The sequence below is a fragment of the Phyllopteryx taeniolatus genome, chromosome 7 (genome assembly GCF_024500385.1).
Source record: "Phyllopteryx taeniolatus isolate TA_2022b chromosome 7, UOR_Ptae_1.2, whole genome shotgun sequence".
In the NCBI taxonomy this organism is placed as follows: domain Eukaryota; kingdom Metazoa; phylum Chordata; class Actinopteri; order Syngnathiformes; family Syngnathidae; genus Phyllopteryx; species Phyllopteryx taeniolatus.
The window spans coordinates 6,664,282-6,691,235 of record NC_084508.1 but is presented as its reverse complement, the minus strand read 5'-3'; the positions used below and the strand labels follow the sequence as shown (position 1 = coordinate 6,691,235).

The 26,954-nt window shown below is 43.7% G+C and overlaps 1 protein-coding gene across 1 annotated transcript in view; it reads left to right on the top strand.

Annotated features, from left to right (window-relative positions):
• The first annotated feature begins 3,764 nt into the window (after positions 1-3,764).
• Positions 3,765-26,954, top strand: part of atp10a (ATPase phospholipid transporting 10A) — a 29,680-nt gene continuing 6,490 nt past the window's right edge. The window contains exons 1-15 of the mRNA XM_061778613.1: positions 3,765-4,922; positions 8,623-8,827; positions 8,907-8,992; positions 10,084-10,190; positions 10,274-10,405; positions 11,074-11,204; positions 12,809-13,061; positions 13,687-13,904; positions 14,173-14,367; positions 15,434-15,998; positions 22,570-22,673; positions 23,081-23,207; positions 24,035-24,219; positions 25,092-25,434; positions 25,863-25,939. Of these exons, the coding sequence (XP_061634597.1) occupies positions 4,498-4,922; positions 8,623-8,827; positions 8,907-8,992; positions 10,084-10,190; positions 10,274-10,405; positions 11,074-11,204; positions 12,809-13,061; positions 13,687-13,904; positions 14,173-14,367; positions 15,434-15,998; positions 22,570-22,673; positions 23,081-23,207; positions 24,035-24,219; positions 25,092-25,434; positions 25,863-25,939 (3,153 nt within the window). The 5' untranslated portion in view covers positions 3,765-4,497. The remainder of the gene's footprint in view (positions 4,923-8,622; positions 8,828-8,906; positions 8,993-10,083; positions 10,191-10,273; positions 10,406-11,073; positions 11,205-12,808; positions 13,062-13,686; positions 13,905-14,172; positions 14,368-15,433; positions 15,999-22,569; positions 22,674-23,080; positions 23,208-24,034; positions 24,220-25,091; positions 25,435-25,862; positions 25,940-26,954) is intronic.

Below are 26,954 nucleotides of genomic sequence, written 5' to 3'. Positions count from 1 at the left end.
AAGGTCACGGGCATTCAATGTGGGTTTTCGGCCTTGCCGCTTACATGCAGATTCTCTGAACCTTTTCATGATATTATGGACCGTAGATGATGCAATCCCTCAATTCCTTGCAATTGTACGTTGAGGAACATTGTCCTTAAACTAGTCGACTATTTTCTCACACACTTGTTCACAAAAAGACTCCTTTTCCACCCAATCGTGGCACCCACCTGTACCCAATGAGCCTGTTCACCTGTGGGATGTTCCAAGCCGGTCTCCGATGAGCATTCCTCAACTTTCTCAGTCTTTTTTTGCCACCTGGCCCAGCTTTTTTGGAACCTGTTGTTTTTATTTTCCAACTTCATTGGAATTGGGGTTGTAATATTACGGCTACCATCCAGATTTTGACTTTGTTTTTTGGAGCCAAGTGTTTTCCAAGTTATTAGATTTTCAGGTACTGTATGTAGAAATTGTGCAGTAGCCTAGATTTCTTCCATCCCCAATATCGATTATAGCATTATCGCAATTCCGTGATCGTCTCGTTATGTCATCATGACGTGGTTTTATGAACTGTTTCTACAAATTGTTGCCTTTTCAGTTAAATATTGTGATTTTTTTGGGGGGGGGTACATTTTTTCAATATCAATTATCGCTGCATTGCATTATTATCCTGAAAGTCGTGAATGGAGCCAATCGTCAGGACTTGGTTTTAATAAACCAAGTCCTGCTCCAATTTTTCACCTTTTTCGGTTATATTGCGGCATTTAATTGTTGTCCCAAAATACGCCGTTTATCACTGTATCGTGATATTTTTTATTTTAGTAAGCCGAGTTTTCCGTTTTTCAGTCACGTCGATATTGCGGCTTCACCTGGATGTCTTGAAATTTGTCCTCGCAGGGCCTTCAATGCCATCAGTATTTTGGATTTTGGATTTTCATCCTCTGATTGGCAGTGTTGGGGAGTAAATAATAACATGTAGTGAGATTACATAATTTAATTACAAAATGTATGTTGTTGTAATCCATTACATAACTGGGAGAAAATGTGTAATTCAATTACAGTTACTTTTGGGAAGTTCCATGATCACAGTTTTAGTTGCATTTGAAAAATAGCCGCAAAAGCTTGGATTATTATTATTTTTTTTGTTTTTTTTCCCATCTCACTTCCTCTTTCTAAAGCCGACGCTTATGATTGGCTCTCTTTGGTCATGTGCCATTCTGCTGTCATGTCAAACATGACATATTTTTCCAAATATGACCTCGAAGTGCCACCTTCTGGAGCAATCAGTTTGTCTGAGATTTACGAAACGTTTAGAATCATAATAAGACTTTTGAACACATAAAATAATATTTTATGACTGTTGAACAGTTTCATCTTTAGAATTTTCCACTTTTTTATGGACCATTCACTGGTTTGTGTATTGATCATATAAAGCGATATTGTCTAAATTGTGCACATTTGTCATTAGGTCAACATGGTATCATGTTTTCCACACGCTGTATACATAGATACAGTATGTATATTCATATACGATATATATGTATAATGAAACAAACATTGTTTATGATGCATTTAGATGTCATCATGTTTTGGAATCAGTTACTTATTTGTGCAAAGAAAACCAATATGTGGTCAATGCCACGATAATGACGGATGGTTTGAAGAGGAAACATGCAAGGGCCCTGTTGATGCGTTCGTTTAAAATGAAGAAAAGCAATCACAATGTAATCAAATGTAATTCGCTATATTGCTTTGAGAAAGCAATCAAAATAGTTGCATTTTCAACAGGGTCACTCGTTCCATTTTCAAAGTCATCTTCCGAACACTGCCTACGGGTCGGTCAGAGCAAAACTTGTTAACGTCGACTAGCAAAACACATAGCGTATGTAGCGATCTGCACTCGGGAATGTATTTATTAAATCAACGTGCGGTGAGTATGATTTGTATTTTAATGACGTTTTTTTTCCCTTATCTTATTTTCGACTGCTCCAACTTTTTTTTTTCTTCCTGACTTTTCAAGGGCGGAATGCTATCTCACACGCACCTCACTCCTCACTCATCCATCATGAGGATAGTTGGAATTCTTCTCCACAACAAGAAGAACAGGCATGCACTCGCCCGTTGTAGCATTAAGATGATTATTTGTTCTTATTACGATTCACTTTTGACTGATCATGCGCTGAAAAAGCGGACGGCTTTTGATAAGATAATGGATTTATTGAAATGATCCCATGTTGTCTTTCCGGGATGACTTCCGACCGCATCGGTCTGCATTATTACAAGGCAGTATCGTCGCATATTGGGGAAATGCCTGCAATAGTCGAGATTGATTCGATTGGATCGACGCCCAGGTTGCTCTTCTTCTTATTCCAGCTGTGGGAAACTGTTTAAGATGCCTGCGACCCAAAGTCCTCGGGTTTGAGTTCCCATCTGGAAACATGTGGGTGTGAACTGTTGCACAAAACATCAGGATTGACGCTCATGACGGACAAACCTCTGTTCATCAATGGATGAACTCAACGGGTGTTTTGCTTTTTTGTTGTATTTATTCAGCTGTTATTTGTACAACATTCACATTGTGAATAAATATAAAAAGAGCTTTAAAATGTCTGAAAAAGTTTTCAAGTTGATCCAAACGTACCTCGCTGATGGATGGAAAGGGTGATTTGGAGTTCCAAGTGGACACTATTTTCTGTCTGTTAAATCTGACGTCCGTTAAATTGGGGTCCTTTAAATTGAGGTTCCACTGCATTATAAAACAAAATACTAATTATAAAATCTCTGGCTCTGGAGGTGGACCGCTAAGGGTGGGCCTGGTCATTGGCAGTTGTGATGTCATTAAAGATGAGCGCACAAAGGGACATTTTAAGGTTGAGCCTTGATTCAAGTCATTTTCGGGACTGACGTAAACCTGGTGCGGTGGGTGGCGCCGCTGTGGGAGTGTTTAAAAACGACTTCATTTGCCGCCAATCAGAGCGGCTTCTCTCATTCCCTTTAAATGTGGCGCAACTGACAGCGCCGACGGAGACATCTCGGTGCGGAAGAGGACGATGCGTAATCGCAGCGATCCACGCTCTGGCCCGTGTGGAAACAGATAATGCAAAGCTAAAAAAAAAAAAACAATTTCGCATTTTGCGCTTCACAACCAAAACAGCAAATCATAGATTTCCAAGTTGTAACGATAATTGATCCGCGGAGACGGTCCCTGAAAGCTTTGCTGGGCTAACCTCGGTTCTAAAATCTTTTCTGTGCAGGTAGGTTATGTTACTAAATCCAGAAAAACGGCCGCCATTTTCTTTCCACTTCACTGTGCCAGATTTCGGGCACGTGGATTTAGCGGAGGTCCACCAACATCAGGTTTTCTCATTGTTTCGCACAAATTAATACTTGTTCTTTTCAGATTACGTTGTGGGGAAATCCCTTTACGACCTGACTTTTGACATTTTCAATTCAGTTGAGATTTTCCGTGGTTCTGACAAAGACGAAAATGTTCCGCGATTAGGGCGTCCAAAATCACACGTTCACGTAATTCAAACTGAATGGACGTGATTCAGGTGTTTTGGTCTCAAATTTCCTCATGATTTACACTGATTTCCGGACAAGAAAATTGGAGCCGATTTGCGACATAAAAAGTGGCATCAAATCCTTAATCCGTATCAGATTCTTACCACCGTACTCCTCTACCCAAGATATCGTCTTTTTTGACATACACGTATTTTGAAAATGTTAGTAACATACCAAATGTAGGCCAAACTACTGTACTGTACATTATTATGGCTCGATTGCTGCCGAAGTTGATATTAAAAAAACAAACAAACAAAAAACTCGTAAATCGAGTGACTCGTATCTCGAGGCACACCTGTATTTCCTCCATCCATCCATTTATGGGGGGGAAATTACTTTGAAATCCGCACACTGAACTCAATGTGTCCCCGTAGTTAAATAACCCTCTTTTTTTAATATATATAGCTAATTTCTTCCATCCTCCACCTCTCGTCGGAAAACATGCTCGCTAACTTCCTGTGGACAGGAACGGCAACTCCGGGAATACACCGCGTGGCACTCGCGGGGGCAGTCGGGCCGGGCCGGGCTGGGCTCAGGGGCGGCGGGGCTCGGATCTCACGTTTCCAGCCAACAATGACGATCTACACAAGCTAATGCGAACAGGTTAGCTCATTGAAGTCTACGAGTTATGCTAGCCCGTTAGCCGCATCCAGGTAGCTTGTAGATCGATGAGCTGGGGCGGGCAAAAGTCAGCATCCTTCCCGAAGTGGAAAAAAAAAAGAAAAAAAAGTGGAGAAGCCCCAAACAAGCTAAAAGTTGTCCTCCGGGCGGGCGGAGTGAGGACATGGATGAAAAGGAGCTGTTTTCGCGAAGAAAGTAAAACCCCGAACCAGGGCGGGGGAAAGAATGATCACCTAGCCGCTAGCTCGAGCTGTGAAGAGAAAAGTTGTGGCGTCCGTCGCTTCCCCACCGCCGCCCCCCCCCCCAAAAAAAACCAAGACGTCTCGGTCGGCAATGGCGAGCCGCGAAGGAGCCGCCACCGCCGCGTCCAAAGCCAAACTGAGGCCGCGGAAGAAGAAGAAAAGCAAAAAAGAGAGTAAAACCCGCAGCGTCCGCGCCAACATCCACGGCGAGGACGACGACGACGACGAGCCCAACCGACATTACGCCGACAACAAAATCAAGACCACCAAGTACACGCTGCTCTCCTTCCTGCCCAAGAATCTCTTCGAGCAGTTCCACCGCTTCGCCAATGTTTACTTTGTCTTCATCGCGCTGCTCAACTTCGTGCCGGTGGTCAACGCCTTCCAGCCCGAGCTCGCCCTCGCCCCGGTGGTCTTCATCCTGTCGGTCACGGCCATCAAGGACCTGTGGGAGGACTACCGGAGACACAGGTCCGACAAGGAGATCAACCACATGGACTGTCTGGTCTACAGCAGGCGAGTAACAAAAAGTCCATTGAAACCATCCTCCAAAGTCTTCCTTTGAGCAGTTTTCGAACATCGCGATTGTGACCGAGTTTACATTTCCAACATTTGCAATTTTGGGTCGGGGAAATTCAAAGCTTTGACCCCCCCATTAACAAAATTGATGTTTTCAAGTTGACACATGGGCTTTACAGCTGTCAGTTTAAAAATGAAAAAATAAAAACAAATATTATTTTTTTTCTTATTTTCTAACAGTAAGTCGAGACTTTTGTTTAGTTTATATTTCCAGCATGCACTTTTTTTTTTTTGCTACATTTAAAAAAAAAAAAAAAAAACACACAATGCAAACAGTTTTTCAGTTGAGAGGCGACCTTTACCCTTTGCATGGTGCCCATCATTTAGTTCAGTTTCAAAAGTATCTTATAATCTGTTATTTTATAACAGCAAGTCGCGCCACTTTTATAAAGTTGAAATGGGCACTGTAACTTGAACTCCATGAACATCATCAATGTTTTGACGTTAGCACCTTGGCTTCACCTTTTACATCACTTTTTTTTTAGGGGGGGTCAACATTACCTTATTTTCCAACATCAAGTTGTGATTTATGTAAAAAAAAAAAAAAAAAAGTCATTATTTGTTTTGTTGGCAAATTACATACTGACCAGAATTTGAACTTTGTCCGTCCATCCCTTTACCGCAGGTGCGCTGGCGCCTATCCCAGCCGAGTTTAGGCAGAGGTAGAGTACACCCTGTACTGGTCGCCGGCCAATCGAAGGCCGCATACACACACAAAAAATGTTTTTGGTATATTTGAATAAAAAAAATGTAACACTTGAACTCCATTAAGAAAAATCACTTTCTAAGTTAACACGTTGGCTTCGACTACTGATGAATTTTTAAAAATCTAATAGCAAGTTGTAACTTTTGTCAAGTTGACATTTCCAACGTGCAATTTGTTTGCTTGTCTTTTTTAACAAATACAAAACTTGAATTCCGTTAACCAAATCACGGTTTTTAATTTGGCACCCTTTGGATGGTAGCATAAAAGTTGCAAAAAGTTCCCGATACCAACGTTTGAATCTATTTTTTTATATCCGTTTTAAAAGTATCTTGTTTTCTAACATCACTTTGGCAAAGTTAACGTTTCCCAAATACATTGTTATGGTATGTTTTAATTTTAATTCTACAATTTGTTGGCATGTTTTTTTGAATTAGCAAATAAAAAACTTGAACTCCATTCACAAAATCACAGTTGTTAAGTTAGCACATTGGCTTCACCCACCTTTGAACAACTATTTACATCAGTTTTAAAAGTACCTAATTTTGTAATCACTTTTGTGAATTCAAAGTATAGAACCTACCTTGTTATGGTATATTTTATGAACAAATTAAACAAACTCTATTTATTAAAAAAAATGTTTTTTTTTAGTTCACAAATGGTATTTACCCTTTGCACGGCTGCTAAATTTCCGTAATATCCACCTTTCAAGCTATTTTTCGACCGGTTTAATTCAAATAGCACTTCAAATGCTTTGTGTAATAGCTTTGACACTTTTAAATGTCCCCATATGCACTTTTCATCATACTGCCAGGTGTCTAATCAAAACAGCTGTCAGTATAGCCACGCCTAGATGGATAGATACAGTAAGTGTGTATCATCAAAAGTGCTTTGTAAAGAAGGCCGAACTGTATGTGCCTAATAAAGTGTCCGCTGTCCTTGTGTGTCGTCCGCCTGTGTTTTGTGCGGTTTTCCTGCGCTAATGAAAAGCGTGGCTGTGGCGTGAGGCATACAGAGCATAATTCACAGCGGTCAAAAGGCTCTGTGTTTTGACTCTTTAAGTCCTTCTCTCATGCAGCTCCATCTAGGTGATGGTGCCGCATACGTGGCAGGAAGTTCCTGCTTCTGTCCCGAAATGCTAATATTTACAAAAAAGTGGCGATATTAGAAGCGTTGATGTTTGCGCTCGTCCTCCCGCTTGAGCGGTTAAGCCCGGCGGGGATTGGGAGTAAACGTGGACTTGCGAGCATCGAGTGAAGTTTACAATGCGTAAACACTTGGCTCTTGTTGATGGAACTCCAATGTGAAGCAAACAAGCTCTCGCTTTGGGTCCACCTGGAGGAGGAGCGTGTGGTCTTCGGACTGGGTCTGTTTTGCAGTGAACTCAGTCTGAACCTTCACAGGATCCTCATTTCATCGGTCGAAACTAGAGATGAAATGACCAAAAATGATCACAGTTATCGGTATTATTGTACTATGGCTAAAATATATGAACATATATTACAGTACATGCATGCACATAAAGCCTTGCTGTTTTTATTTTGAATACAAAATTGTGTTTAAACAACACCCCGATGTTCTTTTTGCCAGTGGTGGAAGTAACAAAGTGCTTTTTGACCGTACCCAAGTAGATTTTTCAGATATCTGTACGTTACTTGAGTGCATTGAACCACTGTGTAGTTACACATTTGTATGCAGTAGAACCCCACAAATTAAATGACAGTAATATAATCGTAATTTATCAAAACACGTTGTTATGACATTATGAAATGTAAAGAAATGAAACCGTTTTTGCTTCAATTCAATGGACATTGTGCTGCTCCTTATGCTGTCTGTCAGTAAGCCAGAGTAATAGTAGTCCTTCTTTGCAGAGGATAAAGAATATATGCCTTGCTCTACTTTTTGGGTTCAAATATGTTGCTGAAAGTGTCGGAAGACCACAACATAGATTCATTAGCCCGTTCATGAAGTTTTCCAATTATGTGCTAGCATTAAGCTAGCAGACTTTAGTAAGTACGTGCTCAGTATTTACAATGGAACCTCCCGTCGAATGAACGCTTTGATTGTATTTATGCGTCCTCAAAGTCATTCGCCACCACAGACATGACAAAGCAAAGAGTCGGCGAGATATTCTCAGCGACTTTGCTATGTGGCGGCGGTGTACACTGCGGTTCCACTGGTCAAAGATGACAAAAATCATGTGCTCTGCTGATTAACATGCGTCAATTCATTGGTCACGGTGCATATTTGTCAGCTGAGTGCGACACTAAGCTAACTGGGTATGTTGCGAGAGTGAGTACATCTGTTGTCTGAATTCATCGATGTAATTGAAAATGAGCAACTTCTCTAGGGCTTGTTAGCTATGAAATGAGTCCGTATGCGTGTGAATTCTTCTCCCATCAGAACAGTGTGAACTCATTCTATTATAATGAAGACTAAAAATAGAATATTTCTTTTTTTCTTACACGTGAACCTGACACAAAGACGTCTCTCTAAAGCTACGTCAACGCCTCCCCCAGGTTTTAGTTGCCATTGTTTTTTTTGCTGCTTAGAATGCTGAGCACCATTGTTACATCATCCAGTGATGGAATTATGCTAATTAACCTACAAGATTATATGCACGCGTTGTACTACAAAGATAACTAAAAGTGAACTATACTTAGGCCGTTATTCTTTAGCGCATTGACTCGATCGATACAATGGATTCATATTCAGATTTGTCAATGCATAATATTCCTCTCCAAATTCCCACAGGAAACATATTAAGTAAGGGACAGCAAGTGTAAATGTGTTGCACTTAAGTAAGGTGTCAATGTTGTAAACAAATACAGTGCAGCTCAGCGTCCTGTTATGATTGACATGTTTGCCCAATTTCATGTCGCTCGGTGAAGCTGGTGTCGGTTGCTAATTCGTTTTTTTTGCCTTGGCCGGCAGGACAGAGCGGCGCTACGTGGAAAAGTTCTGGAAGGAGGTGCACGTGGGCGACTTCATCCGGCTGCGCTGCAACGAGATCCTGCCGGCCGACGTTCTGCTGCTGAGCTCCAGCGACCCCGACCGGCTGTGTCACATCGAGACGGCCACGCTGGACGGCGAGACCAACCTCAAGCAGCGGCAGGTGGTGCGCAGCTTCTTTGACCTGGTGAGCCCACGTCACTTCCCGTCGCCGGAATGAGACGACAATGGCGCAGGCGTGCCTAATGAAGTGGCCGGGTTTGCAGGACTGCGACTTCGACCCGTCCAAGTACGACAGCATTATCGAGTGCGAGAAGCCCAACAACGACTTGAACCGATTCCGAGGCTACATGTGAGTATCGTAGCTTGTCACGTGGGCGATGTGTTTGTTGTTCCTGATGAAGTCTGTTGAATTCTGGGAAATGTAGGATTCATGATTTTTTTTACTTGTTCACATTTTCCTTAAGTTTTTTTTACTGTTTGCACTTTACTGTTTTACATTTTGACAAACGTTTCCTCTGAACTATTGTTTAAACTGGTTTTATCTTTTAACTTGGTTTACGTTTTTAATAAGGTTTACGATCTCACTCAATACTTTCAAGGTTTTCTTTTTTTTCCCCATTTGTATTTAATATGTTATGCTTTTTCCTCATTATTCTGTTGTTTTTCCATGTTTACCTGATAACGCTGTAAGACAAAAAGCCAAAGAAAAAGTGCGGTGGTGGTGTTCTTATGGATTATTCTTTTTTGGAAGTGTTGGGAGTGTAAAGGAGCCTCAAAAAAGCGCCACGTGAAAGTCTCTCAAGGAGCCGAGAATCGCCCACTTGACTGGTTTCTCAGGAAAGTTGCGCTGATATGAGGACTCTCTCTTCGGCTGAAGGAAGAATGACCGCTCTGGTTTTTAGTGGGAGCGGTTTTGGCTCTATAAATGGACGCTGTCCTCTATGACATTCTGCCACTGGGTTGGGCAGGATGGTGCTTAACGGTGTCAAACCATAAATCTTCACACGCCCAGGCCATCAGTCGGTTGTTTTCCTTTTGAAGTCCAAACGTCCCCTTTGCCAGCGGAAGTGCAGAACAGGCAAATGGTCGACGTGGCCGCTGTCATGTAATTGACCTGATTTGGGTTCCCAGTAGAGCAACAACCTGCCGTCACTGACATTTTAACAACGAACTGCATGTTCTTCCAATAGTCTTACCACACATTTCACTTGCGTTGCATTTTCATTATGCGGTGTCTCATTCAGAACAATTGGGAGCACTATGTAGAAGGAGTACATACAGTAAGAGACAAGAAGAAATAAGAGACGAACACAAATGTAGCATTTGGTGGCTTTATACGCTGTGTATTTACGACAAAATAAACCGATATTGGAACCTAATTGTTTTTTTTTTTTTTTTTTTGCTGTTGTGTCCACCATTGACTTTGATTCATTCTGGCAGAATCCACCGGAGTGGCCGACGAGACGCACTTTACAAGGACAACCTGCTGCTGAGGGGCTGCACCATCCGCAACACGGAGGAGGCGGTGGGCATCGTCATTTACGCCGGTGAGAGACACGCCCACAGCGGCGCCTCGCACTGTCTGGACGTTAGTGACCGTGTGTGTGTGTGTGTGTGTGTGTGTCTGCAGGTCACGAGACCAAAGCCATGCTTAACAACAACGGGCCTCGCTACAAGCGCAGCAAACTGGAGAGACAGATGAACGTGGACGTCTTCTGGTGTGTCATCATCCTGTTGGTCATGTGCTCCTTTGCTGCTGTTGGTGCGTGACAGTGCAATGCAACAAACACTCCAGTACACGTGCACACAGAGACGCACATTCTTGTTTTCTAAATCTGTCTTTTGTTGACAAAAACGTTGGTCTGCAGCTGAGAGTACTATCAAGCCAACTGGAATGGGGAACAAAAAACAGCAAGTAGAAACCCAGCGGAATAAAAACAACGGAATCAACATTTATTCACACCAGTTACAACAGATTCATATCCTTTGTTTACAAAATGTTGGACGATAAGTGTTCTGGTTGAGAGTCCAATCAAGCCAATTGGGATTGGGAACGAAAACAGGAAGTAAAAACTCACCAAACCCACCAGAATAAAACTGGTAACAGAATAAACAGTTTTTTCACAACACCAGTTACCACAAACCCAAATCTAAGTGTTTTTGTTGACATAATTTGGTCGAGACCTGATCGTTCCAGATGAGAGTTCTAGCACGCCAATAGGAATTGGGAACAAAAACAGGAAGTAGAAGCCCATTAAAATAAAGCTGGTAACGGAAGCAGCTTTCAAGCATGAAACCAGTTATAGAAGCTCTAATGTCCTTTGGTTGACAAAAAGCTGGTCGATACCACCTTGGGGCCGAGAGTCCCATGAAGCTAACGGCAATGGGGGGGAGGAAACAGAAAGTGATGTTATGCTCTTCTTACTGCAGGTCACGGGCTGTGGGTGTTTCAGTACGGAGATAAGAGGCCCGTTTTTGACGTCCTCAGTCCGGAGGGTAAAGACTTGTCGCCCGTTTTGTCGGCCATCTATCTCTTCCTCACCATGATTATCGTCTTCCAGGTATGAAACACCGACCCTACCTTTTGTTCACATGTGACTAGCATACTGACTCTCGTCAGCATGAGAAGCTAGCACGGCAGTCCAGTCAACCCAAGTGACGAGCATATGTCAGCTAACCAGATAGCAGCCAGATCACTAGCAGTTACTGCAAGATACTGACTCAAATATACGACACCACTCACAGGAAAGCCAAGTCAAAGTCCTTTTTTCACAAACAGCTACTCAATATCTGTACAAAAGTATTCCAGCTAACCAGTCGGCGACTAGCTAAAAAACAGTGGACTGTACTGTAAAACGCCAGTCAAAGAGCCAGATCCATCCTTTTGTTCGGTAAAAAACAGGTAATTATCACTGGGAGTCCAATCGAGCCAAGTGATAAGCATTTGCCAGCCAACCCATTCAGCAACTAGCTAGCTAGCTCTTTGTTGTCAAATAACACAAACAGATGGGCTGATGCTTCTGTATACTGTCAGGTTGTATTGTTTGTCTTTTTCCTGTTTGCTGACACGCCAACCAAACAAAAAAATGTCACCCTGTGCTGGCCAGATTCAAAGTTTGGGTTTATGTGCACAAACAAATATTTGCGGATGGAGATTCCACCCCCCACTCTGACATTTCTTTGTGACAACACATGACTTTTTGTTGACCTTTCAAATACAAGCACTGTTCTTAGAGGCCTTCACGTTAGCAGCAGTTGCTAAGTGCTGATGTTGTTTACCTAACAATTTGTATGTCACACTTGGCTTAGGTTAGCATGTTTAGCATTTAGCATTAGGTTTTATGCTTTTTGCTACTCCGTTAGCCATTTCTGTTTTTAGCTTTTTAGCCATTGTTTTTTGCTATTGTACCTCTAAGCCATTGTTTTTTTTGCAATTTATTGTAGCTCTTTTGACGGCACGGTGGTCGACTGGTTAGCACATCTGCCTCACAGTTCTAAGGACCCAGTTTCAAATCTGGCCTCGCCTGTGTGGAGTTTGCATGTTCTCCCCGTGCCTGGGTGGCTTTTCTCCGGGCACTCCGGTTTCCTCCCACATCCCAAAACCACGCATGGTAGGTTAATTGAAGACTCTAAATTGCCCGTAGGTGTGAATGTGAGTGCGAAGGGTTGTTTGTTTATATGTGCCCTGTCATTGGCGTGCGACCAGTTCAGGGTGTACCCCGCCTCTCGCCTGAAGATAGCTGGGATAGGCTCCAGCACGCCGCTTTTAGCCTATGTTTTAACTCTTCAGCCATAAATTTTTGGCAACTATTTTAGCTGCTTAGCCGTTCCTTTCTGCTAACTATTGTACTTTTACCTATGGGCTTCATCCAGCGTTTTTAGCTCTTTACCCGTAGATTTTAGCCAACTATTTTCGCTGTTCAGCCATTGCTTTTGGCATAGCATTCAGCCTACTCTCGTAGTTCTTTAGCCATAACTTTGCAGCAGTTTAGTCACTGATTTTTGCTAACAACTGTATCTTTTTAGCCATAGCGTTTAGACAACTTTTTTGTCCTTTAGCCGTGACTTTTAGCCAGCTCTTTTAGCTCTTTAGCCACAGTTTCTGCCAACATTTATTAGATTTTTTAAGCTCTTTAGCCATAGCTTTTTGCTTATTGTCCCCCAGGTGCTGATACCCATCTCACTGTTCGTGTCCATCGAGATCGTGAAGATCTGCCAGGTGTACTTCATCCACCAGGACACTGAGCTATATGACGAAGAGAGCGACTCCCACCTTCAGTGCCGCGCCCTAAACATCACAGAGGACCTCGGGCAGATGCAGTACATCTTCTCCGACAAGACGGGCACGCTCACAGACAACAAGATGGTGTTCCGACGCTGCACTGTGGCGGGCGTGGAGTACTCTCACGACGCCAATGGTGAGACGAACACACTTAGAAAACACAGCGTGCTTATTGACCAATTCAGAATCTTTGTAAACAAAAGACCCATTAATGTCATTATTTCTATATATGTTTAATTCCATTTGCCGTACCGCTTATCCTCACTAGGCTCGCGGGCGGGCTGCAGCCTATCCCAGCTATCTTCGGGCGAGAGGCGTGGTACACCCTAAACTGGTCGCCAGCCAATCGCAGGGCACAGATAAACAAACAACCCTTCGCACTCACATTCACACCTACGGGCAATTTAGAGTCATCAATTAACCTAGCATGCGCGTTTGTGGGATGTGGGAGGAAACCAGAGTACCCGGAGAAAACCCACGCAGGCACAAGGAGAACATGCCAACTCCACACAGGCGGGGCCGGCATTGTGACCCCGGTCCTCAGAACTGTGAGGCAGATGTGCTAAAAAGTTGCCCACTGTGCCGCCTATGTTTAAATCAGATTTAAAAACTCATTGAATCCATTGACCCCCTTAATTCAATCAATCACTCAGCCTTGGTCTAATGACATAGAAGGGTTACTTGTGGTGCCATGACAGTTTTTGCTAGCTGGAAGAAGAAGGTGTGATGTTGTCATGAATTGTGCTATTGTTGTCCTCCAGCAAGAAGACTGGCCATGTACCAGGAGGTGGACTCGGAGGAGGAGGACTGCACGTCTCACGCTGGGACGCTGCCCAGGCGAGACAGCGTGGGCAGCCACCACAGCGTCAAGGTGGTGCTGCGCTCCCACAGCACCAAATCCCACCGCAGGACGGGCAGCAGGGCTGAGGCCAAGAGGGCCAGCATCCTGTCCAAGCACACGGCCTTCAGCAGCCCCATGGTCCGGTCGTCCACTAACCTTCATTGTCCTTCAATTTGCTCCACTGGCCTAAACTGTCTTCAAGTCTGTTTGTCCATTACTTTCCTCCATATTTTGTCCCGTGCTGTCACTTACTGCCTCCACTCTCCGACACTCAACCCCTGATGTCCTCCACTGACAATCTGTGTCCTTCACTGTTTTTCCTTCAGCGTCCCGCGTCCTCCACATTTTGCCCCCTTCTTTCTTCCCTTGTCCTCCAATCCCCATTTTTTCCCCTTTTGTGGTGCAGGAGAAGGACGTCACGCCCGACCCTCAGCTGATGGACAAAGTCAACGAATGCGGCAGTCAGATGGACTTCATGCGCTTCCACAGCCAGTCCATGTCGCAGCTGCCCTCTGACCTCGACGACATCATGGATTTTTTCATCGCCCTGACCCTCTGCAACACGGTGGTGGTGTCCTCCCCCGACCAGCCCCGGCACAAGGTAACTTCAGCAGACGTCTACTGCGCGTGCCATACTGCAGGAGTGTAGCAGTTTGCTCCATTTTGGCCTTTGTTTGGTCACCACTGTCCTCCATTGTCTTCCACTTTCCTTCATTGTCCCCTTTATCCCCCTTCGTCCTCCACAGCCCCCCATGCACTTGACAGGCTGCCAATTCGTTTTTTTTTTTCCCAGACAGAGGAGGATGTGGACAAACTACTTTTTTTCTAATGTACAGAAGAAAGAAATGCCAAACAACTGCAGTATAGAGACATCACATAGATTTTTTTCTTTTCTTTTGTCTGAATAACATGCAAGATGTGTCCATATTTTGAGAGAAGCATGTTATTTAAACCTACAGTGTTTGCTCTCCCGGTTTTTGTTTGATGTGCTTTCGCCTGCTCTCAGTTGTGTATCCGTGATTTGTTTTTTAATGGGTGTGGTTGTCCCGGTCAGAGGTGATATCCTCTCCTCCCCACAGCGTGAACCAGCTCGCTTGTCTCGCCATCTAATCAGATTGTTGATATTATGAGGAAATATCAACCGCATGCTTTTTTTTCGCTTGCTTTGTCCTTTTTTATGCCACTGTGATTGTTCACCGTTTGGTTAGCATGCCCTTGTGGCTTCACCTGAATGATTTATAGGTTCAAGATGCATGTATGTGATAAGTCTGGATGCCAGGAGGCCGCATGGTCAGTCACTCGGCTCCACTATTGTACTGCGCCGCCTCAAGGGGGGAAAGGGACCGGCAAAAAGGAAAAAGGTTATATGCAAATGTTGTTTGGCACTAACAGTAAAAAAAAAAAAAAAAATGGCGTCTCTTTTCTGTATTTTGATGACAAAAACTCTGAATGCTCACTGATGAAAATGGATGATGCCCTAAAACACACTCTGTAGCGCCCATGGATCCCTGCCCGAAATTGAACAGTAAGTCCACCATTTTGTTTGGAAACAGCTGTTTGTCACTCAGTAGCCATTTTGCGGTGAATGCCAGGGCTCCGATTAGAATTTGCAAAGCTAAACACCATCAAATATGGGTGGAGCATGACGTCGAGTGTGTGTCCTCCAGGTCCGGATGAGGTTCGAGCTCAAGTCCCCGGTCAAGACCATCGAAGACTTCATCAAACGCTTCACGCCGAGCCGCCTGACCTCGGGCTCCAACAGCGGCAGCTCATCAAGCCTCGCCACCAACCGTTCCTCCACCAAGGGCTGCTCCAGCTTGCTGTCCTCCCCCTCTGCCGAGAGCACCCTCACCAAGCTGGAGGAGGAGGAGGCGGCGGCGCCGGCGGTGTCGGCTCACGCCTTCAGCCCCGTGCCGCCCGCGTACGACGGGAAAGCGAGGAACCCCGAGGGCGCGGACCTGCGCTACGAGGCCGAGTCTCCGGACGAGGCGGCGCTGGTGTACGCCGCCAGGGCCTACAAGTGCTCCCTCGTCGGGCGGCTCCCGGACCAGGTGACGGTGGACCTCCCCCACCTGGGCAAGCTGAACTTTGAGCTGCTGCACACTTTGGGATTCGACTCCACCAGGAAACGCATGTCTGTGGTGGTGAAACACCCGCTCACGGACCAGATCACCGTCTACACCAAAGGTGCTGACTCTGTCATCATGGATCTCATCAAATCCCCCAACATAGGTAGGACGAAAGCATATTTTGTCTTTTGTGCTGTATAAGCTGCTGGTTGACTATTAGGAAGAGTTGTTTTTTCTGTAGGCTAGCTACAGTTGCTGTTTCAAAGCCACCTCGTATCCACTATATTGAGTTTGCATCCTAAGTGTAGGTTCTCCCTTATTTCATGATGTATGTGTTTATATCCCACAATGCATCTTCAAAAGTAATAGGCAACTAATGGTCGTTAGAAAAGCAGTACAGTAAACCCCCGCAAATTTGCCTATTCGCAAATGTTTGTGGGGGAACCCAGCCTCCGTTATTTTCCTGAAAAACACACTTCACTTGTGCTCGCAGGCCAAAGCCGTTTCTCATCTCAAATATTGCTTCGGCGCCATCTTGTGGCGTCTTGGTATGTAGAAGGGAATGGAGAGCTTCATTTGATTGGGCCATAGCCTTGTCTAATCTAAAAAAGTGCTTTGCTAGCATCTTGTGGCATTGTTAAGCAATTTCTCATGGGGTTTGACTATTTGCGGAAGGGGTTGGTCCCTATCCTCTGCAGATAAAAATAGGAAATTGGGAAAAAAAGTGCGAATTATGGGAAAATAACCGTCTTTCTTGTTCTAGTTAACGAAGGTATAGTGATCAGTCTAAAGTCCGAACAAATTGGAGGTTGACCATCATCCTGTAGTGCAGCTTTTTTCTATCTTCAAGGTTTTTTAACGTCTACTACATTTTGGGTTGACTATTGATGTTCGCCATCACACCGTGTGCTCAGTTATTAGAAGGCGCCTCTTCGGTGGTAAATGCTGTCACCGTTGAGAAGTCCTGCAGTGGTGCATTTATTTGTGGGGCAAAACAGAGTAGTGTTCTTCACTGACGTCTCATGTTAGTAACACCAGCAGTTGTGGTATGTGACTTACTGTGTCTTGTGGGAAACTGTTTGCCTTAAGCGGGGTCTTTGTTGTTGTAGCGCTGCAGCCTCCTCACCCACCCCTAACGCCGTTGTGCCACAACCAAAGCCTTTCCAACTAAAAAGTTATGTAAGATGTTTAAAAAAAAATTAATGAATGAAAAAAGAAGGGGGAGAGGGGAAGATGGAAATTATAAATCTTAAATCTGAATACAAAACAAATCTCCAAAACGTAAGGTGGGATAAATAAACATTTAAAAAAAAAAAAAAAGGAAAATGGTTTCAGAAGGGAAAAAGAAAAAAATGACAAAAAATAGAAAAAGCGGAAAACAAATAGGATAAATATGGAATGGACAAATCCCAAATTTTAATGATTTTTTTTTTTTTTTTTTTTGTAAAAGAGTCAAAGGAATCCATAATCGAAAAAAGGAGAAAACCAGCAAAAAATATGAAAATGAAAAACGACCAAATGAAATCAATGAAAGAATAAAAGGGAAATTAAAGATTAACATTTTTAATAGAGAGAAAACACATTTTAAAAAGTGGAAGCTAAATCCACAGCAATTTTATGCCACAACTCAAGGCTTTCCACTGAAATGAGGTTTGCTGTTTCTTAAGCGCACCATTCCCGCACAGGCTAATGCTTCCCTTGCAAAAATAGGATAAAGAAAAAAAGATCCAAATGATGATCCAAATCCAAAAATCGCATTAGAACAAATCCTCACAAAAGGAAAGAAAAGGGGGAAAATCCATCATAGAAGAAAAACAAAAAAGACTAAATGAAACAGGCCAAATTAAATCAATGAAAGAATAAAGGGGAAAGTGACCGGAAAAAAATAGAAAACAGCAGGGAAAAGAAAAAGGGGAAAAATAAGAACTCGGAAATGAATCTAAATCTAAAACGCAAGGCTTTCCACTAAAATCACGGAAGCCATTTTTAAAGCGTGCCATTCCCAGACAGCTTGAAACTATTTAAACAAATCAAATAAAAATCACAGCCTGCTTTTATAGTTGATCCCCCCCGTCTGTGATTTCAGATCATTGTTCTATTTATTGTCCTATTGGGGATGTTTTTATTCCAGGCATACAAAAGAGACCTCGCACACCGTTGCACAGAACACTTGGCTACTTCCCAGCATGCCATTTGACAATCACTGGCAAACACGCAGGTGTTATAAGGTGATATGAAACTACTGATATTAGAGAGCGAGTAGAGAGCCATCAATCACAAAGCTGCCCAGCACAAATGCAACCAATAAAATACTGTATTCCCACATTAAGCCCAACCTATCCAAATGGAAAATATTGAAAGATGTTGTTTTTCTTTGGACTTGTTGCTCTATTCATTGTATTTGATTTACTGCAGACATTCCGCTACGAGTTGGGGGGCAGTGAACTTCATGAAATCCGATACCGACTTGGGCTTCAACTCAACTCATATTTCTTTGATTGCAATCGATTATTCTTCTGGCTATACTTCATAATTGACAGTGCAGAAAATGCACAGTCGTAAATTGACTGATTCAGTTTAGTCAGAATCATTTGTTAATCGTTTAGTTGTCGATTAATACATTGTTGCACCTCCAATACCAACACATATTACAATAACGAAGTGCATGTGAGGTGCGGGTATTATTTTTGTTCACTCGTACTCACATTCTACATTGTAGTGTTTGTGACTTTGAATTTGTACGGCTTTAAAGGGCGGGGCCTCTGCTGGTGAGTGACGCGTCCGTCAGCGAATGAGAGTGCAGCTGGCTGTTGAGCTTGGGGAAAGTAGGGGGGCGGGGGGGAATCACGAGTGGTTTGGAAGGTTGCTCCAGCACAGACCACAAAGTGTCGGATGCTCAGGGCACCGTGATGAGGCGCGTTGTCATTGTGAAGCAGCCACGAGTTGTCGTGCCATTCACTCTCGCCTCGTCTCAGAAAGAGTCCTGGTCCTGGAACTTTGCTGACACCCCCCCGTATGTCCTGTTTTGGTTGTGCATTATGTGGAATAGCGTCTCGGTCACATAATGTTCCACTTCGGTAAAAGCCCGAGAGGGCGTCTCCCGTTACCAGAGGTTATCCCATCATCCGCCCACCTCCTTCCAGTCAAGAGCCCTTAATGCAACGCACAACACTGACTACTGTGTTTCAACGTCGGGCGCTGGCATCCAATTAGAACGCAGAGCCAGTGCGCGCTCCTGGCCAGGCGGTCACTTCATAATGGCGCCATTCACACGGCGGGAAAGTGGTTCAGTGTCGCTGGGCTGACGCTTGCCGAGGGCGCGCCATGACGTCAGATCAGCGAATCACTAAACGACCTTTAAAAGCTAAATTCCTTTTTCTTCGTCATTTGCCTCTTGAGCGGGTATAATGCATGTTCTATGGGGTTGAAATTTGGAGCTCGACTTGGCCGGTCGAAAACTTTTCACTTATTGCCCCTGTTGTTGTTTTGGCAGTATGTTTTAAATGCGTGCTCTATAGCAGAGGTGCCCACACTTTTACCTACAAAATGACCAAGTCAAAATGATCTACTTACTATAAAATTGTAAAACATACATTTATTTATAAATATATTGAGATTTGTTTCCATGAACCATATATGGTAGTGTACCTTGCATAACTGTGTGAACCCATATTGCTGAGCACGACAATTTTTTTGTCCTTACCTTACGCTGATGACTTGCACTGAATGGAATCCGCTAGAGATGCATAATCCGGACAGTAGCTGCTGACAGCTAGCCTCAAGCACACTTCCAAATGATCATCAGTCATGGTGGAACGGTACTTGGACTTGATGATCTTCATGTGAGAAAAGGCTGACTCACATAAATAAGTTGAGCTGAATAATGCAGTCAAACGGGTTGCACATTTCCTCATGTTGGGGTACTTCTCCTCTGTGAGTAAGCACCAGAACTGTCCATGAGCTTTGGACTTCAGCTCAATGTCAAAATCTCCTCCTCTACTACGGTAGAATTTAGGTCAAAGAGTGTTTTTGCCATCTTCCTGAAAAAGGTAGCACATTGAAAGCATGAATTGAGCTGATCATATTGATCACGGTTTTATCTTTTCCTTGCAGCTCCTTGCAGTTCGGTTAATTCAGCATGTTGCTCAGATCAGTTAAAAATGCCAAGCCCAGCAGCCACTGGTCATTTAATTGGCTATATTCTGCATGTTTCACTTCAGTGAGAAAAACCTTAATATCCGGACCGAGGTCTCGAAATCTTTGCAGGAATTTCCCTCGACTAAGCCATCTGACATCGGTTTGCGACGGCAACTCAGAGTAGTCACCGCCAGCGTTATCCAGATGCGCACGGAAAAGCCGTTTTTGAAGAGATCTGGCGCGAATAGAGCAGGCGATCTTCGTTGCGAAATCCATTATTTTAGTGCTTGTTGGTGTATTATGCGGTGGTAATTAAGGAAGTCCGGGAGCGCACTCGTCCTCCCCGCACTTGGCAATAAGTCCATTCAAGCGGGCAACCATCGCAGGTGCTCCATCCGTGTTGATGGACAACAATTTGAACACTGGGAACTGAGTTTCCTCAATAAAGTTTTTCAAAGACTGAAATATGTCCTCTCCTCGAGTGTGTTCTTTCATGGTTAGGACCGTTAACAACTCCTCTTTTGCCGTCATATCAGAAAACACCATCCGAATAAAAATGCACAACCGCGCTGTGTCCCTCACGTCCGTAGACTCGTCCAGCTGCAGTGAGAAGCACTCGCAGGTTGCAATATCCTTCCAAAGTTGCTGGGTCAGATCCTCGGCTATGGTTTCACAGCGCCGTGTGACTGTCAGTCTTGATAGCTCTGATCGAGGACAGTATTTCCGCTTTGTTTTTCAAGTCTTGGAACAACGAGTCCGCTGCCTCTTTCACCATCGCGCCATCTTGAAAGGATTTCTTGCCAGTGGCTGCCTTTGCTCTCGAAGTTCGCTGCATGAAAAATGATTGCTGCCCGGACAATTGGGAAGTCAATTGTGATTTTTAGCGCACGGTCCGAAAATGCCGCTCCGTGTTTCCTTTTTTCGGAACAGCGATGTTGGACAGGCAGATGAGGCAAACGCACTTCGAAAATGACATCGTAAAAAAAATAGTCCTCCTCCCATTCCGTATGGAAGTGGTACGCTTTCAGCGCCCTCACACATTTTTACACCTTAAGTTTAGTTTCTAAATGAAATGATAACTCACTAGCTTGAAAGGAAGGCGCCGTTGTGTGCGCCAGCGCATGGCCGTCTGTGTACTTCTGCATGACGCGATCTACCCACACTACCTTTGCGATTGACTGGTAGATCGCGATCGACGTATTGGGCACCCCTGCTCTATAGGGTTAAAGTCTGGGAATTGACAGTCCGTCTAAAGCCTTCTACTTCTTTCTCTTGATGTTGTTTTGCCAATATGTTTTAAATGCATGCTCTACTGGCTTTAAGTCTGGGAATTGACAGTCCGTCTAAAGCCTTCTACTTCTTTCTCTTGATGTTGTTTTGCCAATGTGTTTTAAATGCATGCTCTACTGGCTTTAAGTCTGGAGATTGACTTTCTTTCCTCTGTTTTGACAGTGCGCTTTAAATTTGGGCTGCATTTATTATTAGAATAACTCTCAACAGAAATGAATTTAATTTCACTTTAAGACCACCCGCAGCTGAAAATAGGAACAGAAATACGTATCGAACATATGACAATTTTAGACAACATAATTTAGAAACAATCACAAAGTGAAAACCCAAATAAATTGAGATAAGACACCAAAACAGGGGCAGAGTCTCAAGCTGTGTTAAAAGCTACTATAATACCTGCAGCTGCATTTTTTTTAAAGTTTTTTTTTTAATCAGTATTCTTGTTTAATAAGGCACAATCTATTTTTATGCAAGGACTCAAATAATTGATGGGATGTTCAGTGGAATAATTGGTCCTAAAAATATTTGATAGCCTCAACCCTATTTGAAATGCTCTTTAGGGTTTAGGTCTGGAGATGGACTTGCCCCAATGTATTTTTGGAGATGTCCTTTGGGTGTTTTGAAAGCTCTCCCAATTAGTTTTGGTTGTATCTTTCTTTGATGAGGCAGACAACATATTTCTGCAGGCTTCTGACCTAATTTCCTTTTTCACAGATGATCACTTAGTATGTCCTTTCTTTTCCGAAGCGTTATCCTTTCCGTCGCTCTTCCAAAGGTTGTCCAAATGTTTTAAAGGAAACATTTAGACAAAGGTTAATAAAGATAACGAGGGTATGCTAATCCTTCTTAATATGGCTGACCGCTTATCAGTGCCTGCAAGCTGTGGCGTTATGACATTCCCGCCTGGGAGACACGAGACTACCGATCATGTGCAGCTCCCCACGGAGAAAACACACAATATTGGATCATGTTAAAACCCTTCAGAGCGTAATTGAGAGGAAACCTCGTCGGGTGTTTGTGCCGTGAAGCAAGTTACAGCAGGGGCGGGCCGACATTTTTTTTTTTTTTTATCAAGAGCCATATTTGATTATTACAACATAAAACAAATAGAGGATTCTTGATAATGTTAATGCTCGGTGGGCACGCTTTGCCGAGCCGCGAGTTCCGTGACACCGCGGTCGGCGTTTGAGGTGTGAACACAGATGGCGTTGGTGAGCATCCAAACGCGGCACCGACGTGTCAAGGCTCTCCTGCCAATCTCATCGGCGTCTTCCTTCTCTTCCTGTTCTTCCCCGCGGGTTTCCAAGGTAACTCCAAGGGAAAACGGCAGAAAAAGATCATCTACAGGACGCAGAACTACCTGAACCAGTACGCCGCCGATGGCCTCCGCACGCTTTGCATTGCCAAAAAGGTAATTCCGCTCCAGTGTTGGAAGTGGCAGCAGATGATGCCGCCCGGCCGACGTGGCGGCATTCTCGGTGACTCGCTCAGCCGCAATCTGTGCCATTTTCCCCACATGGCTGATTGACGCCAGTGCGAAAACACTGTGGCCGTAAAACATGTCTACGGAAAGCTATCCAGCTGGAGCTCCATGTTCTAGTACGCCGTTTGTCCTCACTAGTACGACAATGCAGTACACTAGTAGAACGAGTAGTAGAAAATACATTACTAGTGCAACACAGTCGTTCTACTAGTGTAAATTGTCTTACTAGTGAGGACTTAAGCTGGATATGGAATAAAACAGCTTTCTTTCCACCTCCTCTTATTTGTGTTAATTTGCTCCCATCCAATTCTTTGCTCTCATTTGCACCCTGCCAGGTTCTGAGCAAGGAGGAGTACGCATGCTGGCTGCAGCGCCACCTGGAGGCCGAGACGGCCATCCAGGGACGCGAGGAGCTGCTGTTCGAGTCGGCCCTGCGTCTGGAGACCAACCTTCAGCTCCTGGGTAAATTCTTACTCATAACGGAGGCCGTATTCACTCAAATTGTTAATTGCGGCGCCGGCGTCAACCAATCACATCCCTGATCCTGCCCACCACCTCTTAGATGGGTGACTTTGACAGTTCATGGTGGTTTTTTTTTTACATTTAGAAATGCCCCGTTTTCAATGTGTTGCATGAAGGCCTTTTGGTAAAGAAGTCATGCAATGAAATCCATTAAAATCCATTAAACTAATGGATTCAAATTAGACGGTCAAGCATTTCAGAAAAGCATTATCATTAAACAAAATATAACCATAAAAAAAATGTATGATGGTTGTTGTTCAGTCATCAGTCACATATAAAAAAATATATATATAAACTATTTCACAAATTCTGCCAGGGTATGTAAACTTATGAGCACAACTGTACATATATGCAGTCATACGTACCCTTGTCATATTGGAATGAAAATGTAGGCTACAGCTTTTTTATAACCACTAGGTGGCTGTGGCATATTAGAATGAAAGTATACACCTTTCTCATAACCTTTGGGTGGCGATGGCATTTTGGAATGAACATGTAAAGCTTTTTCTTTACATGTTCTAGATGGCGGCATATATCTATAAAATGTGAAAGTTGTTTCCGTTTGCCCCTATACCTATGTATAATGCACACGATTGCCTTTTGACCATTTTTTGGGGGGGGGGGGGAATTGCGCATTATACACGAGAAATTACGGCAGTCATTTATACATGCCATAAAATACAAAGCATTTATGATAATGTTTTGTTATATATTATTTCAAATATCTATTATTATTTATTTGTGGTAAAAAAATATTTGACTCGCAGGCGCGACGGGAATCGAGGACCGGCTGCAGGACGGCGTGCCCGAAACCATCGACGCCCTGCGGAAGGCCGGCCTGCAGATCTGGGTGCTGACGGGCGACAAGCAGGAAACGGCCGTCAACATCGCGTACGCATGCAAACTGCTGGACCCTGAAGAGGAGATCCTGACTCTCAATGCGGACTCCATGGTGAGCTGGGGAATAGGTTAGCTTTGGGTTTAGGATCTTGGCAAAGTCTTGTCTTCACTTTTGTTCTGCAACAACACAATGAAGGGGGACATAAGAACATGACAAACAAAATCTTTGAAACATTAATAGTTAAGTCACAAAAACTGAAGGGGAAATACAAAACAAATGGGCAAAATGACACACAAAAAATGATTAGAACAAAAAACAGTCACAAAAAAATGATGGAAATATAAAAAAGTAAGTCACAAAATCTGACGGTAATTAAAAAATGCAAAAGGACACTAAAAATAAGTGAAATAAAGAAACAATGAAAAGAAAAGTGACCAAAAATGACAGAAACATCAAAACGAATACGGTAAAATGAAGCAATTTAAAAAAAAAATAATAATAAAATTCAACTTAAAAAAAGTCTGAAATAAAATATCAAAAACAAAGACAAACAGCATTATAAAGTGTCACCCAAAAGGAAATCCCAAAAATGAAGTCACAACAAATAAAGTGAAAAATGGAGGATGTTTCTTTCAACTACTTCAAGCTTTCCCTTTTTTGGGACTTTTGTTTTTGTCTTGATTTATTTCCTTTTTGATGGGGTTTCTTTCATATTTATTTATTTATTTTTTACTTTTTGTGACTCCATTTTTTTTTTTTTGTCATTTCCTTAATTTTTTTGGTGTCATTTGGTTTATTCTTTGTGTCCTTGTGAAGCCCCCTTCATCTACTTTCAGCACTTGGTAAAACCAAAAACCTGTGCTGTAATAACTGTCTCTGTTCAGTCAGGCCCTTTTTAAGTAAAGCACGTGGCTTCCAGATGTGAAGCGGGTTGGTTTTGTTTCAGCTTTTCATCCCGACTGCGCCTGTCTGTGTTGAACCAGGAGGCTTGCTCCCTGCTTCTCGAGGAGAGTTTACACTACATCCAGGCCAAATTCCTGTGCGGCTCGGCCAAGGCCTTCGGCGCCGACCTCGCCCCCTTCCGCGTCTACCCGTCTCCTCCTCCTCACCCGCTCTGGTCGTCCTCCCACGCCGCCGTGCACCGGCTCGGCCTGGTCATCGACGGCCGCACCCTGGCTTACGCCCTGGACCGGAGCCTGGAGGACAAGTTCCTGGCGGTGGCGCGCAGCTGCCGCTCGGTGCTGTGCTGCCGGTCCACGCCGCTGCAGAAGAGCATGGTGGTCAAGCTGGTGCGCGACAAGCTCAAAGTCATGACGCTGGCCATAGGTGAGCAGCTATGCAAAACCCTATGATTGCATTTGTTCCATATCATTGATACCCAGATTAAGGGACACATTCGAGTACGCTCTTTGCCCTCACTATTAAGTCAATTTAAAGAAAGACAAAAGGTGGGTAGACTAGCCGTAGGTGTTACACAAAGTACTGTGTATTAATATACTATCACTAAAGTAAGTCAAACCAAAAACTAAACATCGAAAGCCAAGTGAAAAATGAAGTCCATTTCCAAAAGACACAGGTGGGTAGACTAGCCCATAAGTGGTACACAAGTACTGTTACTTCAATATGCATTCGTAGGAATAATATCACCAAAGTAGGTCAGACGAACAAATAAAGTCACAGGCAACCACATCAAAAGCCAAGTCAAAAATGAAGGCCATTTCAAAAAACTTGACTTTGACATTTGATTTTTGTAGGCGACGGAGCCAATGATGTCAGTATGATCCAGGTAGCTGACGTCGGCGTGGGCATCTCGGGACAGGAGGGCATGCAGGTAAGCCCTTGAGTTTGCTACTGCGCCGCCTCGGCTGTCGTCGTTAATAACCGCCGAGTAATGTTCGCACGAATCATTCAAAGTACGTCGCACAGGAGCACATGATCGTTAGTTCCGTGGTCTTTTTCTTTTCACTCTATGGATTACTTTTTGTTTTGTTTTGTTCATTTGGAAGTCGGACAAGTTTTGGCACGCCGCGCTCGAACTGAGTATGTGTGGCGCAAACGGAGAATGTTTCACTTTAGGCAGTAGAAAGTGTGTGGCGCCGTCGTGACAAAAGATGGAGTTCATGGAGTGAATGAAAAAGAAAGGGGGGAAAAAAAAAAAAAAAAAAAAAAAAAAGCCAACTCGAACCATTGGGTGAGACAGCGTCGCTCACGGTGGGTTCTTAGCTGTATATTGAAAAAATACATGGAGTCTTTTTTTGTTAGTTTTCTACTTTGAGGTGTCACGAAAGCAAAAACGGTCAGCGTCAAAGTCACCTTGATGTTTCTTTCCCACATAAAGCTCGTTTTCTCCACTTTTTGGTCAGAAACCGACCCATTGTCTACTGCTGATTACTACAGAACGGAAAAAGCAAGAAAGAAACGTTTTCTTCTGATTCCGTGTTTATATTGTCACACAACGCATCGGTGCAAAACGGCCGGCAATATGGCGAAGTCTGCTTTGAAAACGGCCGGCAGGGAGTGAGTGAGTTAATAACTTGCAAGCAACTATCACATTCATCATGTTGAGTACATTGCACGAGAGAATGTGATCGGGGGAGCGCCGCGTCCTTTATTTATTGTTTTCGGATCTTTTCTCGTGCAATTTCGATCTTTTCCGATGTTCAAGGTGGCGGAAGGACGCCTTTTAACGACCGTTAACGTTGCGTTTTACAAACCCGGCGGGCGCCTTTTTATGGCCCGCGCTCGTTTAGCCGCGTCCACATTCAGGCTAATGCCGCACGAAGGTCACGGCCGCACGTCCCCAACAGGCCTGCTTAGCATACAACCAATCATCATCAACGTCATCA